Consider the following 20,434-nt stretch of genomic DNA (forward strand, 5'->3'; position numbering starts at 1 on the left):
TACCTCACCTCTATCTACATTCATCTCTACCTGTCTACCTCACCTCTATCTACATTCATCTCTACCTGTCTACCTCACCTCTATCTACATTCATCTCTACCTGTCTACCTCCATCTCCATTTGTCTCTACCTAGGTCTATGTCACCTCTATCTACATTCATCTCTACCTGTCTACCTCCATCTCCATTTGTCTCTACCTAGGTCTATGTCACCTCTATCTACATTCATCTCTACCTGTCTACCTCCATCTCCATTCGTCTCTACCTAGGTCTATGTCACCTCTATCTACAGTTGAAGTCGGAAGTTTACCTACACTTAGGTTGGAGTTATTAAAACTCATTTTTCAACCACTCCACAAATTTCTTGTTAAGAAACTATAGTTTTGGCAAGTCGGTTAGGACATCTACTTTGAGCATGACACAAGTAATGTTTCCAACAATTGACAGATTGTTTCACTTATAATTCACTGTATCACAATTTCAGTGGGTCAGAAGTTTACATACACTACTGTGCCTGTGAACAGCTTGAAAAATTCCAGAAAATTCCATCATGGCTTTAGAAGCTTCTGATAGGCTAATTGACATCATTTGAGTGCATGTATTTCAAGGCCTACCTTCAAACTCAGTGCCTCTTTGCTTGACATCATGGGAAAATCAAAAGAAATCAGCCAAGACCTCAGACAAAAATTGTAGACCTCCACAAGTCTGGTTCATCCTTGGGAGCAATTTCCAAATGCCTGAAGGTACCACGTTCATCTGTACAAACAATAGTAGGCAAGTATAAACACCATGGGACCACGCAGCCGCCATACCGCTCAGGAAGGAGACCCGTTCTGTCTCCTAGAGATGAACGTACTTTGGTGTGAAAAGTGCAAATCAATCCCAGAACAACAGCAAAGGACCTTGTGAAGATGCTGGAGGAAACAGGTACAAAAGTATCTATATCCACAGTAAAACGAGTTCTACATCGACATAACCTGAAGGCAATGCTACCCAATACTAAGTGAGTGTATGTAAACTTCTGACCCACTGGGAATGTGATGAAATAAATAAAAGCTAAAATAAATAATTCTGTCTACTATTATTCTGACATTTCACGTTCTTAGGATCACCACTTTATTTTAACTGACCTAAGACGGGGAATTTTTACTAGGATTAAATGTCAGAAATTGTGAAAAACTGAGTTTAAATGTAGTTGGCTAAGGTGTATGTAAACCTCCGACTTCAACTGTACCTTCGTCTCTACCTGTCTCTCCTGAACCTGCTCCAACCTACGTCTCTCCTGAACTTGCTCCAACCTACGTCTCTCCTGAACTTGCTCCAACCTACGTCTCTCCTGAACTTGCTCCAACCTACGTCTCTCCTGAACCTGCTCCAACCTACGTCTCTCCTGAACCTGCTCCAACCTACGTCTCTCTGCCTGTTTCTGTCGTCTCACATCTCTCTCTCTCTCTCTCTCTCAGTTCTGCCAGATCAACCTGGAAGGGAAGACGTTCTACTCTAAGAAGGATAAGCCGCTGTGTAAAGGCCATGCCTTTGCTCCCGTCTGAGAGGGAGGGGGGGGGGGGTAGAGGTGGTTCAGAGGGGACAGGAACCATTCTCTGAACCCTGAAGACCTCCGCATCGCACAGCTCCAGTCACTCTCCACTCCACTGCAAACCAGACAGCTTTTCAGATCCTCACTATCGCTCAACTAAAGATGTGTTCACATATACCTCTATCCCTGGACTTTTCAAATGCATCCTGTGCTGGCTCCCTCCCACGGGCTCCCTCCCACTGGCCCCCTCCCACTGGCCCCCTCCCACTGGCTCCCTCCCACGGGCTCCCTCCCACGGGCTCCCTCCCACGGGCTCCCTCCCACGGGCTCCCTCCCACGGGCTCCCTCCCACTGGCTCCCTCCCACGGGCTCCCTCCCACTGGCTCCCTCCCACTGGCTCCCTCCCACTGGCTCCCTCCCTCCCACTGGCTCCCTCCCACTGGCTCCCTCCCTCCCACGGGCTCCCTCCCACGGGCTCCCTCCCACGGGCTCCCTCCCATTGGCTCCCTCCCATTGGCTCCCTCCCACGGGCTCCCTCCCACGGGCTCCCTCCCACGGGCTCCCTCCCACGGGCTCCCTCCCACGGGCTCCCTCCCACTGGCTCCCTCCCACTGGCTCCCTCCCACTGGCTCCCTCCCACTGGCTCCCTCCCTCCCACTGGCTCCCTCCCTCCCACGGGCTCCCTCCCATTGGCTCCCTCCCACTGGCTCCCTCCCATTGGCTCCCTCCCATTGGCTCCCTCCCACTGGCTCCCTCCCACTGGCTCCCTCCCACTGGCTCCCTCCCTCCCACTGGCTCCCTCCCACTGGCTCCCTCCCACTGGCTCCCTCCCACTGGCTCCCTCCCACGGGCCCCCTCCCACGGGCTCCCTCCCACGGGCTCCCTCCCACTGGCTCCCTCCCACTGTCTCCCTCCCACTGGCTCCCCTCCCACTGGCTCCCCTCCCACTGGCTCCCTCCCACTGGCTCCCTCCCACTGGCTCCCTCCCACTGGCTCCCTCCCACTGGCTCCCTCCCACGGGCTCCCTCCCACTGGCTCCCTCCCACTGGCTCCCTCTGCTGTCAGTCATACTTTCTGGTCTCTCTACTTCCTGGTTCCTGGTCTAAGATCTGAAGGAATTTGATGGCAACCTTTTTCCAACGAACTGCCTAGTTTCTCTACTGTTGTTCCTCATAGCAGGTTACTCTAGTATCATGTGTAGTGTTATTACAAACGGAGTCATTTCAAGCCTTAGCTCAATGCTGTATATCTCATGTATTGCAAGTGAACCACTGAATATGAATATATATATATATGTATGTGTCATTCTCCCTCTGGGATTGTGATGCTAACCACTGTTGACAAGTCATTCTTTACTGCAATGTGTCTCGTCAGTTCAGCTGTTTGGGCAGCGGCTGTTGGTAAAATATCACTCTTAGCTCCATTTCACTTTACCTGTCTGTTAAGTGTCTTCAAAGTTGAAACAACCATTTTAGTGTGTCATTTTCTAAGATGTTACATTTAACTATCGCTCCACTACCGACTTCATTTAAAGTCCCCTCTTAGTCTCTGGTTCATTGATGCCCCTCTATACTCCAGTACTTAAGGTAATATAAGGGGCAACCTTACTCTAGTACTGTTGGTAATGGGCAACCTTACTGCTGTACTGTTGGTAATGGGCAACCTTACTGCTGTACTGTTGGTAATGGGCAACCTTACTCTAGTACTGTTGGTAATGGGCAACCTTACTGCTGTACTGTTGGTAATGGGCAACCTTACTCCAGTGCTGTTGGTAATGGGCAACCTTACTGCTGTACTGTTGGTAATGGGCAACCTTACTCTAGTACTGTTGGTAATGGGCAACCTTACTGCTGTACTGTTGGTAATGGGCAACCTTACTGCTGTACTGTTGGTAATGGGCAACCTTACTGCAGTACTGTTGGTAATGGGCAACCTTACTCTAGTGCTGTTGGTAATGGGCAACCTTACTCCAGTGCTGTTGGTAATGGGCAACCTTACTCCAGTGCTGTTGGTAATGGGCAACCTTACTCCAGTGCTGTTGGTAATGGGCAACCTTACTCCAGTGCTGTTGGTAATGGGCAACCTTACTCCAGTGCTGTTGGTAATGGGCAACCTTACTCCAGTGCTGTTGGTAATGGGCAACCTTACTCCAGTGCTGTTGGTAATGGGCAACCTTACTCCAGTGCTGTTGGTAATGGGCAACCTTACTGCAGTACTGTGGGTAATGGGCAACCTTACTGCTGTACTGTTGGTAAGGGCAGCCTTACTGCTGTAAGGAAATCAGTCAATTGAAAAAATTGAATTGGGCCCTAATCTATGGATTTCACATGACTGGGCAGAGATGCAGCCATTTAATTTTAATTTTACCTTTATTTAACCAGGCAAGTCAGTTAAGAACAAATTCTTATTTTCAATGACGGCCTGGGAACAGTGGGTTAACTGCCAGTTCAGGGGCAGAACGACAGATTTGTACCTTGTCAGCTCGGGGGTTTGAACTCGCAACCTTCCGGTTACTAGTCCAACGCTCACTAGGCTACCCTGTAGCCCCTGGGATGGCATAGGCCGTCAGCCAATCAGATTCATTTATTTTTTTACCACAATAGGGTTTTATCACGTCCGTCCCACACGGGAAGAAGCCGGATGTGGAGGTCCTGGCATGGTTGTGAGTCCGGTTGGACGTGCCGCCAAATTCACAAAAAACGACGTTGGAGGCCATCTTATGGGGAAATAAAGATACAGTCCTCCGGCAACAGCTCTGGTGGACGTTCCTTCAGGCAGCAGGCCATTTACACTGTCCCTCAAAACTTGAGACATCTGTGGCATTTTGTTGTGTGACAACTTCACATTTTAGAGTGGCCTTTTAATGTCTCCGGCACAAGGTGCACCTGTGTAAAAAATAGATCCCTATTTCCTATATAGTGCACTACTTTAGACCAGAGCCCTATTCCCTATATTGTGCACTACTTTAGACCAGAGCCCTATTCCCTATATAGTGCACTACTTTAGACCAGAGCCCTATTCCCTATATAGTGCACTACTTTAGACCAGAGCCCTATTCCCTATATAGTGCACTACTTTAGACCAGAGCCCTATTCCCTATATAGTGCACGACTTTAGACCAGAGCCCTATTCCCTATATAGTGCACGACTTTAGACCAGAGCCCTATTCCCTATATAGTGCACGACTTTAGACCAGAGCCCTATTCCCTATATAGTGCACGACTTTAGACCAGAGCCCTATTCCCTATATAGTGCACGACTTTAGACCAGAGCCCTATTCCCTATATAGTGCACGACTTTAGACCAGAGCCCTATTCCCTATATAGTGCACTACTTTAGACCAGAGCCCTATTCCCTATCTAGTGCACTACTTTAGACCTGGGCCCTATTCCCTATATAGTGCACTACTTTAGACCAGGACCCTATTCCCTATATAGTGCACTACTTTAGACCAGGACCCTATTCCCTATATAGTGCACTACTTTAGACCAGGACCCTATTCCCTATATAGTGCACTACTTTAGACCTGGGCCCTATTCCCTATATAGTGCACTACTTTAGACCAGAGCCCTATTCCCTATATAGTGCACTACTTTAGACCAGAGCCCTATTCCCTATGCCCCATTTCCTTTATAAAGTAGTGCACTATATAAAGGAAATAGGGAGTACTTTAGGACATAAGCCATATTGCACTGATCACTATAGATACTGTAGAACACACCATATTGATCCCAGAATACTTCACTTCACGACAGCTATATTAGTAATTCATTCGTTTAAATTAGAATAGTACACCATAAAAAGGATTTAGTATTTTGAAGCATCAATGTACTATTTATGGAAATAAACTATGGCTTGTTTACAGGGCTGGGGGTCAAATCCAGTTTAAACTATGGAAGTGAGATCTCACAGAACATTTCTAGAATATCGTTACAATTCTTTGACTGTTGGAATTGGAGTTGGAATTGACCCTAGCTTTTTTTGTATGGGATTTGTAGTCATTGTGTTGTCCTGGGATTTGTAGTCATTGTGTTGTCCTGGGATTTGTAGTCATTGTGTTGTCCTGGGAGTCATTCTGTACAAGTGGCTTTATGTATTGAACCAAATACTCTATAATCTAGGGCTCTATTCAATCCCAATCTTTCAAATTCATCTTTACAACGATAATTAAATTTAAAAGCAATGTTCCAAACTGTTTTTTTGGCGGAGACTGCATGGTAAATGCTGTATATATCGGCTCAATAGCAAATTACATTTTTTTTTTAATTGAAATTTGTAACGCTTCAGCAACACCGATTTGAATAGAGCTCAAGTCTCACAAGAGGCCTGTAAAGTAGTTATTTGTTAGGTGTGTTTGAAACCAAATAATTTAGTAATGTACTGTATTTGTTTGTTTGCAGAGGGCTGAGATGGTTCTCGTCTGACATGAACCCATTCCTACAATTGTACACGATGTCAACCTAATGGTCTGATTCCCCCACTAACGTCAACTTCTGCTCCAAGAACAATAGGATTATAATTATAGAATAAAAAAATAAAAATTGTTGTTGTATTAAAGTATTGTATACCAAGTGTCTTTTCAAGCTTTGCACACTGAGCTTTTACAAAAAAATACTTAAATTCGAACGAAAAACTGCTGTATTCATGTGTACACGCTAGAGATGTTTTTAGAGGAATAATTGATATCCTTGATAGATGAGCTGTATTGTGTATTAGAACCAGTTAATGAATAAATAAATAAAATGTCTGCATACCATACTCTCTTTTCCCTCTGCAGACCCGACGCCAGAACGAATCATTTAGACAGACGGTTTTTCGTCGGACCTCCTATGATCGGGAGTTTCAAGTTTGAGGAAAGCGTACAATGTGTCCGACCATTTCTAATGATCTGTTTGGTGGTTATGAATAGTCTATTTTATATACAGTGGGGCAAAAAAGGTATTTAGTCAGCTACCAATTGTCCAAGTTCTCCCACTTAAAAAGATGAGAGAGGCCTGTAATTTTCATTATAGGTACATTTCAACTATGTCAGACAAAATGAGGGAAAAAAATCCAGAAAATCACATTGTAGGATTTTTTAATGAATTTATTAGCAAATTATGGTGGAAAATAAGTATTTGGTCAATAACAAAAGTTTATTATATATTTATAAATTATTGATGACTAAATACTTTTTTGCCTCACTGTATGCGCGTTTCAATAATGAACCATTTTCGTTTCTCAAGCATTGTCACGTGGTTAATCATAAAAAAAATCTGAAGTAAAATGTCTAAAAGTTAAACATGTTACCATTGAAAGAGCACTAGCCTCTTTTAATATGGACACACTGTGATCCAATTGGCTGCTAAAGAAATGAGAGCATAGATCGCAGAGAGCCTATAGGCCAAATGCAGCAGTAGGCGTAGGCCTATAACTCCCATCAACTACTAAGTAAAATACGTAGGCCTATAACTCCCATCAACTACTAAGTAAAATACGTAGGTCTATAACTCCCATCAACTACTAAGTAAAAACGTAGGTCTATAACTCCCATCAACTGCTAAGTAAATACGTAGGTCTATAACTCCCATCAACTACTAAGTAAAATACGTAGGTCTATAACTCCCATCAACTACTAAGTAAAAAACGTAGGCCTATAACTCCCATCAACTACTCAGTAAAATACGTAGGTCTATAACTCCCATCAACTACTAAGTAAAAACGTAGGCCTATAACTCCCATCAACTAAGTAAAATACGTAGGTCTATAACTCCCATCAACTACTAAGTAAAATACGTAGGTCTATAACTCCCATCAACTACTAAGTAAAAACGTAGGTCTATAACTCCCATCAACTGCTAAGTAAATACGTAGGTCTATAACTCCCATCAACTACTAAGTAAAATACGTAGGTCTATAACTCCCATCAACTACTAAGTAAAAAACGTAGGCCTATAACTCCCATCAACTACTCAGTAAAATACGTAGGTCTATAACTCCCATCAACTACTAAGTAAAAACGTAGGCCTATAACTCCCATCAACTAAGTAAAATACGTAGGTCTATAACTCCCATCAACTACTAAGTAAAATACGTAGGTCTATAACTCCCATCAACTACTAAGTAAAATACGTAGGTCTATAACTCCCATCAACTACTAAGTAAAATACGTAGGTCTATAACTCCCATCAACTACTAAGTAAAATACGTAGGTCTATAACTCCCATCAACTAAGTAAAATACGTAGGTCTATAACTCCCATCAACTACTCAGTAAAATACGTAGGTCTATAACTCCCATCAACTAAGTAAAATACGTAGGTCTATAACTCCCATCAACTAAGTAAAATACGTAGGTCTATAACTCCCATCAACTACTAAGTAAAATACGTAGGTCTATAACTCCCATCAACTACTCAGTAGAATACGTAGGTCTATAACTCCCATCAACTACTAAGTAAAATACGTAGGTCTATAACTCCCATCAACTAAGTAAAATACGTAGGTCTATAACTCCCATCAACTACTAAGTAAAAAACGTAGGTCTATAACTCCCATCAACTACTCAGTAGAATACGTAGGTCTATAACTCCCATCAACTACTCAGTAGAATACGTAGGTCTATAACTCCCATCAACTACTAAGTAAAATACGTAGGTCTATAACTCCCATCAACAAAGTAAAATACGTAGGTCTATAACTCCCATCAACTACTAAGTAAAATACGTAGGTCTATAACTCCCATCAACTACTAAGTAAAATACGTAGGTCTATAACTCCCATCAACTAAGTAAAATACGTAGGCCTATAACTCCCATCAACAAAGTAAAATACGTAGGTCTATAACTCCCATCAACTACTAAGTAAAATACGTAGGTCTATAACTCCCATCAACTACTAAGTAAAATACGTAGGTCTATAACTCCCATCAACTACTAAGTAAAATACGTAGGTCTATAACTCCCATCAACTACTCAGTAAAATACGTAGGTCTATAACTCCCATCAACTACTAAGTAAAATACGTAGGTCTTAAAGCCGACAATTAAAAACAGTTGTAATTCTGCTTCTTTCAATCACCTTCATCTCGCCTCTCCGTCTGTCTGCCTCCCTTTCCATCGGTCTTCACTTGAGCTATTGCTTGTGAAGTTCAACTTTGTATCAAATTATCACAGGGCTCAGAACAGGGCAGCACGGCTGGCCCTTAAAAGTACATGGAGAGCTAACATTAATGACATGCAAGTCAATCTTTCCTGGCTCAGAAGGGGAAGAGAGATTGACTTCCTCATTACTTGTTTTTGTAAGAGGTATTGATAAACTGAAGATACTGAGCTGTCTGTTTTAAATAATACTAGCACACAGCTCGGTTACCCATGCATATCCCACAAGTCCAGAACAGACTATGGGAGGAGCACAGTACCACATAGAGCCATGACTACATGGAACTCTATTCCACAGTACTACATAGAGCCATGACTACATGGAACTCTATTCCACAGTACTACATAGAGCCATGACTACATGGAACTCTATTCCACAGTACTACATAGAGTGATGACTACATGGAACTCTATTCCACAGTACTACATAGAGTGATGACTACATGGAACTCTATTCCACAGTACTACATAGAGCCATGACTACATGGAACTCTATTCCACAGTACTACATAGAGCCATGACTACATGGAACTCTATTCCACAGTACTACATAGAGTGATGACTACATGGAACTCTATTCCACAGTACTACATAGAGCCATGACTACATGGAACTCTATTCCACAGTACTACAGAGAGCCATGACTACATGGAACTGTATTCCACAGTACTACATAGAGCCATGACTACATGGAACTCTATTCCACAGAACTACATAGAGCCATGACTACATGGAACTCTATTCCACAGTACTACATAGAGCCATGACCACATGGAACTCTATTCCACAGTACTACATAGAGCCATGACTACATGGAACTCTATTCCACAGTACTACATAGAGCCATGACTACATGGAACTATATTCCACAGTACCACATAGAGACATGACTACATGGAACTCTATTCCACAGTACTACATAGAGCCATGACTACATGGAACTCTATTCCACAGTACTACATAGAGCCATGACTACATGGAACTCTATTCCACAGTACTACATAGAGCCATGACTACATGGAACTCTATTCCACAGTACTACATAGAGCCATGACCACATGGAACTCTATTCCACAGTACTACATAGAGCCATGACTACATGGAACTCTATTCCACAGTACTACATAGAGCCATGACCACATGGAACTCTATTCCACAGGACCACATAGAGACATGACTACATGGAACTCTATTCCACAGTACTACATAGAGCCATGACTACATGGAACTCTATTCCACAGTACTACATAGAGCCATGACTACATGGAACTCTATTCCACAGTACTACATAGAGCCATGACTACATGGAACTCTATTCCACAGTACTACATAGAGCCATGACCACATGGAACTCTATTCCACAGTACTACATAGAGCCATGACTACATGGAACTCTATTCCACAGTACTACATAGAGCCATGACCACATGGAACTCTATTCCACAGTACTACATAGAGTGATGACTACATGGAACTCTGTTCCACAGTACTACATAGAGCCATGACTACATGGAACTCTATTCCACAGTACTACATAGAGCCATGACTACATGGAACTCTATTCCACAGTACTACATAGAGTGATGACTACATGGAACTCTATTCCACAGTACTACATAGAGCCATGACTACATGGAACTCTATTCCACAGTACTACATAGAGCCATGACTACATGGAACTCTATTCCACAGTACTACATAGAGTGATGACTACATGGAACTCTATTCCACAGTACTACATAGAGCCATGACTACATGGAACTCTATTCCACAGTACTACATAGAGCCATGACTACATGGAACTCTATTCCACAGTACTACATAGAGCCATGACCACATGGAACTCTATTCCACAGTACTACATAGAGCCATGACTACATGGAACTCTATTCCACAGTACTACATAGAGCCATGACTACATGGAACTCTATTCCACAGAACTACATAGAGCCATGACTACATGGAACTCTATTCCACAGTACTACATAGAGCCATGACCACATGGAACTCTATTCCACAGTACTACATAGAGCCATGACTACATGGAACTCTATTCCACAGTACTACATAGAGCCATGACTACATGGAACTATATTCCACAGTACCACATAGAGACATGACTACATGGAACTCTATTCCACAGTACTACATAGAGCCATGACTACATGGAACTCTATTCCACAGTACTACATAGAGCCATGACTACATGGAACTCTATTCCACAGTACTACATAGAGCCATGACTACATGGAACTCTATTCCACAGTACTACATAGAGCCATGACCACATGGAACTCTATTCCACAGTACTACATAGAGCCATGACTACATGGAACTCTATTCCACAGTACTACATAGAGCCATGACTACATGGAACTATATTCCACAGTACCACATAGAGCCATGACTACATGGAACTCTATTCCACAGTACCACATAGAGCCATGACTACATGGAACTCTATTCCACAGTACTACATAGAGCCATGACTACATGGAACTCTATTCCACAGTACTACATAGAGCCATGACCACATGGAACTCTACTCCACAGTACTACATAGAGCCATGACTACATGGAACTCTATTACACAGTACTACATAGAGCCATGACTACATGGAACTCTATTCCACAGTACTACATAGAGCCATGACTACATGGAACTCTATTCCACAGTACTACATATAGCCATGACTACATGGAACTCTATTACACAGTACTACATAGAGCCATGACTACATGGAACTCTATTCCACAGTACTACATAGAGCCATGACTACATGGAACTCTATTCCACAGTACTACATATAGCCATGACTACATGGAACTCTATTACACAGTACTACATAGAGCCATGACTACATGGAACTCTATTCCACAGTACTACATAGAGCCATGACTACATGGAACTCTATTCCACAGTACTACATAGAGCCATGACTACATGGAACTCTATTCCACATCAGGTAACTGATGCAGCAGTAGAATTAGATTTAAAAAGCAGGTAAAAAATACACCTCATGGAACAGTGGGGACTGTGAAGCAACACAAACATAGACACACACACACACATGATAACATACGCACTATACACACACACATGATAACATACGCACTATACACACACACACACACATGGATTTTGTGTTGTCGATGTGTGGTAGTGGAGAATGGGCCTGAGGGCACACATTTATTGTGTTGGGAATTATTTTAGGAATGTATTGTAATGTTTTTAAAATGATATAACTGCCTTAATTTTGCTGGACCCCAGGAAGAGTATCTGCTGCCTTGACAGCAGCTAATGAGGATCCATAATAAATACAAAACAGGGTCTGGTATGAAGCTGTTGCTAACGAACTTGCAACATTGTATGAACGAGCCTCTATTCCGGGCCCTCAGAGTCTCCAGGGAACTCGACCAGAACCCTGTTGTATTTATGATGTTTCCACTGGATCATATATGGTGATCATCAGATCATAATATTTTTCTCTTTCACACCGATACTTGGTGATTATAGTCGCCAGGATTGTTCAAATACTGACTAACTATCATTCGCAATAGAATGTTTTATTTAAAAAAAAAACCGAATAATCGGAAAGACTTGTTGACTTGTGTGAGGCGAAGAAGAAATGAGTTAAGACTATCAGAAAGAAATAATTGCCAATTGAGCACGTTCCTACATATGCATCCATTCTGCACCTCATTTTCGCCACACACCCTTCCCCTTCCTCTTGATGCAAAAAACAAAATGTTTTTTATTATATTGAAGACACGTTATCTGTAGATGCTTTTCACTGACATTCGCAACGCAATAATCAGGTAGACATATTGTCATGCGCGCTACCCAAATTGCAGACTTCGCAAACACACTTGTGGTTTTGAAACAATCCACAGCTATTTTTTGTTTGTTTAAATAAGCTAGTGATCCTCTGTGGCTAAGTTATGCTCCCTACTGAAGTATTTTTTTAGTGTTTATTTGGACAGGATTAATGATATAATTTTACTTTAAGGAAATCCTTCATCCCAACACTGCACTGTGCACCTGCTGAATCCGGAGATCCTATTGCTTGTATTTATTTAACCTTTATTTAACTAGGCAGTTGAGAACAAATTCTCATTTACATTGACGGCCGACCCCAGCCAAACACAGACGACGCTGGGTCATTGTCCACTGCCCTATGGGGCTCCATATCATGGCCGGTTGTGATACAGCCTGGAATCGAACCAGGGTCTGTAGTGGCGCCTCTAGCATTGAGATGCAGTGAGCGCTGCGCCCCTTTATCCAAAAAGCGGGAATGCAGGCACCAGCTTAGGTCTGCATATTATTGCCATAGAATCGCATTGGGACTGTACTGGACAGATTTTGGCAAGAGTGAGCCCTCTCACTTCGCCTCACCCTCTCTGCTGAAACCACAGTATCTCACCGGAGAAAGCATCTGAGAGAGCGAAATAGTGCCCCTCTATATTTATCTGTTTATCTGATGCTTATAGTATGATATACTCTTTTGGTCCAGACAGCATCAGTCCGTGTTGCCCAGCAACAGCCCCAAAACATCACTGTTCTAGAGGAGATCTGCATTGAGGAATGGGCCAAAATACAAGCAACAGTGTGTGGAAACCTTGTGAAGACTTACAGAAAACGTTTGACCTCTGTCATTGCCAACAAAGTATTGAGATAAACTTTTGTTAATGACCAAATACTTATTTTCCACCATAATTTGCAAATAAATTCATAAAAAATCCTACAATGTGTTTTTCTGGATTTTTTTTCTCATTTTGTCTGTCATAGTTGAAGTGTACCTATGATGAAAATTATAGGCCTCTCTCATCTTTTTAAGTGGGAGAACTTGCACAATTGGTGGCTGACTTAATACTTTTTTGCCCCACTGTACCTTTTTCTTGATGGCCAAAAAGCTCAATTTTAGTCTCATCTGACCAGAGTACCTTCTTCCATATATTTGGGGCGTCTCCCACGTGCCTTTTGGCGAACACCAAACGTATTTGCTTATTTTTTTCTTTAAGCAATGTCTTTTTTTCTGGCCACTCTTCCGTAAACTCCAGCTCTGTGGAGTGTACGGCTTAAAGTGGTCCTATGGACAGATACTCCAATCTCCACTGTGGAGCTTTGCAGCTCCTTCAGGGTTATCTTTGGTCTCTTTGTTGCCTCTCTGGTAAATGCCCTCCTCTCCCTAGCCATTTTGGGATGCAGACTCTCCCTAGCCATTTTGGGATGCAGACTCTCCCTAGCCATTTTGGGATGCAGACTCTCCCTAGCCATTTGGGTTACATCCCCAGGGTAGCATGTCTTGAGGGTATGCTAACCTCCCCTGTTAATGTAATGGTAAAAGGTTAGCATGTCTTGAGGGTATGCTAACCTCCCCTGTTAATGTAATGGTAAAAGGTTAGCATGTCTTGAGGGTATGCTAACCTCCCCTGTTCATGTAATGGTAAAAGGTTAGCATGTTTTGAGGGTATGCTAACCTCCCCTGTTCATGTAATGGTAAAAGGTTAGCATGTCTTGAGGGTATGCTAACCTCCCCTGTTAATGTAATGGTAAAAGGTTAGCATGTCTTGAGGGTATGCTAACCTCCCCTGTTAATGTAATGGTAAAAGGTTAGCATGTCTTGAGGGTATGCTAACCTCCCCTGTTAATGTAATGGTAAAAGGTTAGCATGTTTTGAGGGTATGCTAACCTCCCCTGTTAATGTAATGGTAAAAGGGTAGCATGTCTTGAGGGTATGCTAACCTCCCCTGTTCATGTAATGGCAAAAGGTTAGCATGTCTTGAGGGTATGCTAACCTCCCCTGTTAATGTAATGGTAAAAGGTTAGCATGTTTTGAGGGTATGCTAACCTCCCCTGTTAATGTAATGGTAAAAGGTTAGCATGTCTTGAGGGTATGCTAACCTCCCCTGTTAATGTAATGGTAAAAGGTTAGCATGTCTTGAGGGTATGCTAACCTCCCCTGTTAATGTAATGGTAAAAGGTTAGCATCTGCTTGACTAAAAGCACTGAAAGTAAAACTCTTCAGTCGTTGTTTTAACAATATATAATTTATTTACATAGATTTCAGGTTGAATTACTATACAAACCTTTCTGAAATGTCATCGTTAGATATATACATAAGGCCAAGTTAATACTTGAAAGCACTTAGAAACAAATTTCCAAAATTCTACCCACAAATCCATATCATCGTTATCGTTGTCTGAAAAGTTACATAAAAGTGCCTCGACTAAACAGACGCTTTCTCCACAAACGTTTTTTTGACCACACTTTACACTGAGTATACAAAACATTATGAACGCCTGCTCTTTCCATGACAGACTGAACGCTACGATCCCTTATTGACATCACATGTTAAATCCACTTCAAGCCGTGCAAATGAAGGGGAGGAGACAAGTTAATAGAAGGATTTTTAAGCCTTGTGACAATTGAGACACGGGTTGTGTATGTGTGCAATTCAGAGGGTGAAGTGGCAAGACAAAAGATTTTAGTGCCTGTGAACGGGGTATGGTAGCAGGTGCCAGGCGCACCGGTTTGACTGTGTGAAGAACTGCAACGCTGCTGGGTTTTTCACGCCCAACAGTTTCCTGCGTGTCCACCATCCAAAGGACGTCCAGCCAACTTGACACAACTGTGGGAAACATTGGAGTCAACATGCGTCAGCATCCCTGTGGAACGCTTTCGACAACTTGAAGAGTCCATACCCCGACAAATTGAGTCTGTTCTGAGGGCCGGGGGGACGGGGACTCAATATTAGGAGGGTGTTCCTAATGTTTGGTATACCCAGTGACAATAAGGAACTGAAAAGTAAAAGGAAAGTAAAGGAAAAAGGAATTATATAATTTGCATAAGCGCTGTGTTGCGTGAGATACATACAGCATTTCTTTTACTTGCAGAAAGGCAAGGAACATTGAATCGAGGAAATAAATAGAAAAAAAAACATATAGAAGTCGATTTATTTGCTGTTCCAAAACATTTCAGAGTGAAACATCAAGATCACACACATGGAAATTCTTGACACTGAATAACAATGATTGAAGCTGAGGAAATGCAGTGTGTGAAAGGTATCCGTTTTTCCATCCTGTGTGGCTCAGTCGGTAGAGCATGGCGCTTGCAACGCCAAGCGTCGTGGGTTCGATTCCCGCTGGGACCACCCATATGTAAAAAAGTAGTGGCCCCAGCCGACTTGTAAGTCGCTTTGGACAAAAGCGTCTGCTAAATGGGATATATTATATTATATTATTATATATTAAGCAGAGTCTACAACTCTCTTGGTAAAAGCGTCCATGTCATTTAAAAAAAAAAAACTGTCAAACTTGAGCTTTCAATCCGAGAGAGAAGAAAGCTTTGCGACGGAAATGGCATTTGTCATCCATTATGACAGCTAGTGATGTTTGTGTCAGACAAAGACCACGGAGTCCCAAATTGCACCCTATTCCCTATGTAGTGCAATATGTTAGCCCAGGTCAAAAATAGTGGACTTACATAGGTGATAGGGTGCCATTTGGGAGCAATGCTAAGTTCGATGTTATCTGTAGTGGGCGGGCGTCTGGGTCCAGTGTCTTCCAGGGGTGGTTTGAGATACTCGGCTGTTATGCGCTTAGAAAACATCACTGTCCATCATGGAAAAGGTGATAACGACTGTGTTACACAGTCATAATCTCACTATAGAACTGCCATGAACCATCTGTGATGTGATGGATTGTGCAGCCTGGTCACCCGTGACACAAGTCAATATTCGACGTCCATCCATGTCTGAGGACGTCGGGAGATGAAGTGGAAACCGGCCACTAGGGGGCAACGTCGAGCACTTACCTTCAAGCAGGTTTCTGTTTTACTGTGGGTGATGGGGATAGTGGACAGGCAGCAAAAGCACCTGCCTCTGATTTTAAAGGTTGCGAATTCAAATCCAGCGATAAAAATCTGTTTATTTTGTTTTAAGCCTACCTCAAACCACAACCCTTACCTTAACCAATCAGAGTTAATGCCTAACCTTAACCTTAAACACTTCGAAATTTGACATTTGGAACAACTACGAAAATTGACATTTGAGAAACATGGATGAACGTTTAATTCTGACATGAGACTGAGATTGTAGGAAATGTCTGTGTGTGTAAACTATTGGTGTTCTGTCTCCAGTAGTTACCAGTGTAGTAGTAGTGGTGTTCTGTCTCCAGTAGTTACCAGTGTAGTGGTGTTCTGTCTCCAGTAGTTACCAGTGTAGTGGTGTTCTGTCTCCAGTAGTTACCAGTGTAGTGGTGTTCTGTCTCCAGTAGTTACCAGTGTAGTGGTGTTCTGTCTCCAGTAGTTACCAGTGTAGTGGTGTTCTGTCTCCAGTAGTTACCAGTGTAGTGGTGTTCTGTCTCCAGTAGTTACCAGTGTAGTGGTGTTCTGTCTCCAGTAGTTACCAGTGTAGTGGTGTTCTGTCTCCAGTAGTTACCAGTGTAGTGGTGTTCTGTCTCCAGTAGTTACCAGTGTAGTGGTGTTCTGTCTCCAGTAGTTACCAGTGTAGTGGTGTTCTGTCTCCAGTAGTTACCAGTGTAGTAGTAGTGGTGTTCTGTCTCCAGTAGTTACCAGTGTAGTGGTGTTCTGTCTCCAGTAGTTACCAGTGTAGTGGTGTTCTGTCTCCAGTAGTTACCAGTGTAGTGGTGTTCTGTCTCCAGTAGTTACCAGTGTAGTGGTGTTCTGTCTCCAGTAGTTACCAGTGTAGTGGTGTTCTGTCTCCAGTAGTTACCAGTGTAGTGGTGTTCTGTCTCCAGTAGTTACCAGTGTAGTAGTGTTCTGTCTCCAGTAGTTACCAGTGTAGTGGTGTTCTGTCTCCAGTAGTTATTACCAGTGTAGTGGTGTTCTGTCTCCAGTAGTTACCAGTGTAGTGGTGTTCTGTCTCCAGTAGTTACCAGTGTAGTGGTGTTCTGTCTCCAGTAGTTACCAGTGTAGTGGTGTTCTGTCTCCAGTAGTTACCAGTGTAGTGGTGTTCTGTCTCCAGTAGTTACCAGTGTAGTGGTGTTCTGTCTCCAGTAGTTACCAGTGTAGTGGTGTTCTGTCTCCAGTAGTTACCAGTGTCGTGGTGTTCTGTCTCCAGTAGTTACCAGTGTCGTAGTATTGGTACATACTATATGTTCGTTGTTGTTACAATTTCATGTTGAAATTAAAGTTAAAGGCTTATATAGAAATAATCAGGCAGCCATATAAGGAGATGCCGTATTTTTAAAGTAAAGAAAAGTGTAGAAACGTGTTCATCAAAACAATCCCTTTAAAGGTAGACTCAGTGAGATGACAACGAGAAGATATTGAGATGAGCAAGATGCAAGACTTTGCTCTCAGAGTACCTGTGTTGGTGCAGGGTGTTGGCTGTATGCACTGATACAGCGTGGTAGCTACGGGACGAAAACACAAGTCTCGTGCCTCAATGCTCTTCGTTGTTTGGAACTTCACCAGATATTGTGTTTTACTGAATCGCTGAGTCCACCTTTAATCTTTAGCAGTATAAAAGACCTCAGATGAAACAGCAGAATGTTAGGCAAACACATTACAGAGTTACACTTTGACAAATGTTACACCAGTTTGTTTAAAGTTTGTAACTTTTTTTTTTGTTTTGTTTTTTTGGACTCCATATTAAAATATAATGTACATTTCTATACAAAGTAGTGATATAATAAAGGGTTTTGTATTACTGGTAAAAACAAATAGTATGAAAACGGAAACAATTGGCAAAGAAAATGAGAAAACAAAAGTTTTGATGTAATTAGCATTATATAGGGAGAAATCAAGAGGAAAACAGATGTGCTCATTGGTACACACCAACGAGTTACACTGAGACAATGTGGTAATTCACAAACAATATGGGGTTGTATCAACAAATGGCACCCTATTCCCTATATCGTAGTGTACTTCTTTTGACCAGAACCCTATGGGATTTCCTATGGGCCCTATTTCCTATGCGTGCCTTGGTCTGAAAGTAGTGCACTAATATAGAGACCAGGGTGCCATTTGAGATGTAGCTAATGGTAATTCACCCATGTTGTTCAGAAGATGAAGTGGCCTCAAATGGTATTCAGAAAACTTTGGTTACCAATTCTGCTGACAAACACATTATGTAAAGTGACAGTATCCAGCTGGTATAGAAAATTATTTACATATTACATTGTGATGAAGTAGCTATTCCCACACAATGGAAAACAACAGGGCCTATTCCTCCAGGGGGTTACTAGATTAGTCTTGTTGTCAAAGAACCAGGAACTGTGGACAGAGTCGTCTGTTTTGACTATGTTCTGTAATCATATGTTGAACAGAAATATCCTTTGACCTGGGTTGTTACAAGCACTGCAAACGAGAAAGAATGTCAGCGTTCAGGAATACTTGGATAAGGATAAAGAACAGATCTAACACATTCTGTATTTCCCTCTGCCATGGTGTCAACAAGAAAATATACGTTCCAGGTAAACTGACTGGCAATCATGAAAGTCCCTCTCCCTCCCTCGCTCGCTCTCCCTCCCTCTCTGGTCTCCCTCGCTCGCTCTCCCTCCCTCTCTGGTCTCCCTCGCTTGCTCTCCCTCCCTCTCTGGTCTCGCTCGCTCTCCCTCCCTCTCTGGTCTCCCTCGCTCGCTCTCCCTCCCTCTCTGGTCTCCCTCGCTCGCTCTCCCTCCCTCTCTGGTCTCCCTCGCTTGCTCTCCCTCCCTCTCTGGTCTCGCTCGCTCTCCCTCCCTCTCTGGTCTCGCTCGCTCTCCCTCCCTCTCTGGTCTCGCTCGCTCTCCCTCCCTCTCTGGTCTCGCTCGCTCTCCCTCCCTCTCTGGTCTCCCTCGCTCGCTCTCCCCCTCTCTGGTCTCCCTCGCTCGCTCTCCCTCCCTCTCTGGTCTCCCTCGCTCGCTCTCCCTCCCTCTCTGGTCTCCCTCGCTCGCTCTCCCTCCCTCTCTGGTCTCCCTCGCTCGCTCTCCCTCCTCTCTGGTCTCCCTCGCTCGCTCTCCCTCCCTCTCTGGTCTCCCTCGCTCGCTCTCCCTCCCTCTCTGGTCTCCCTCGCTCGCTCTCCCTCCCTCTCTGGTCTCCCTCGCTCGCTCTCCCTCCCTCTCTGGTCTCCCTCGCTCGCTCTCCCTCCCTCTCTGGTCTCGCTCGCTCGCTCTCCCTCCCTCTCTGGTCTCCCTCGCTCGCTCGCTCTCCCTCCCTCTCTGGTCTCCCTCGCCGCTCTCCCTCCCTCTCTGGTCTCCCTCGCCGCTCTCCCTCCCTCCCTCTCTGGTCTCCCTCGCTCGCTCTCCCTCCCTCTCTGGTCTCCCTCGCCGCTCTCCCTCCCTCTCTGGTCTCCCTCGCTCGCTCTCCCTCCCTCTCTGGTCTCCCTCGCTCGCTCTCCCTCCCTCTCTGGTCTCCCTCGCTCGCTCTCCCTCCCTCTCTGGTCTCCCTCGCTCGCTCTCCCTCCCTCTCTGGTCTCCCTCGCTCGCTCTCCCTCCCTCTCTGGTCTCCCTCGCTCGCTCTCCCTCCCTCTCTGGTCTCCCTCGCTCGCTCTCCCTCCCTCTCTGGTCTCCTCGCTCGCTCTCCCTCCCTCTCTGGTCTCGCCGCTCGCTCTCCCTCCCTCTCTGGTCTCCCTCGCCGCTCGCTCTCCCTCCCTCTCTGGTCTCCCTCGCTCGCTCTCCCTCCCTCTCTGGTCTCCCTCGCTCGCTCTCCCTCCCTCCCTCTCTGGTCTCCCTCGCTCGCTCTCCCTCCCTCTCTGGTCTCCCTCGCCGCTCTCCCTCCCTCTCTGGTCTCCCTCGCTCGCTCTCCCTCCCTCTCTGG

The 20,434-nt window shown here is 44.0% G+C and overlaps 1 protein-coding gene across 4 annotated transcripts in view; it reads left to right on the plus strand.

The window, feature by feature from the left end:
- Positions 1 to 6,292, plus strand: part of LOC135526792 (PDZ and LIM domain protein 7-like) — a 72,263-nt gene extending 65,971 nt beyond the window's left edge. For all 4 annotated transcript variants that reach the window (XM_064955452.1, XM_064955454.1, XM_064955455.1 and 1 more), the window contains one exon: positions 1,463 to 6,292. In XM_064955452.1, the coding sequence (XP_064811524.1) occupies positions 1,463 to 1,549 (87 nt within the window). In that variant the 3' untranslated portion in view covers positions 1,550 to 6,292. The remainder of the gene's footprint in view (positions 1 to 1,462) is intronic.
- Positions 6,293 to 20,434: the final 14,142 nt, after the last annotated feature.

This window comes from Oncorhynchus masou, chromosome 32, assembly GCF_036934945.1.
Source record: "Oncorhynchus masou masou isolate Uvic2021 chromosome 32, UVic_Omas_1.1, whole genome shotgun sequence".
In the NCBI taxonomy this organism is placed as follows: Eukaryota; Metazoa; Chordata; class Actinopteri; order Salmoniformes; family Salmonidae; genus Oncorhynchus; species Oncorhynchus masou.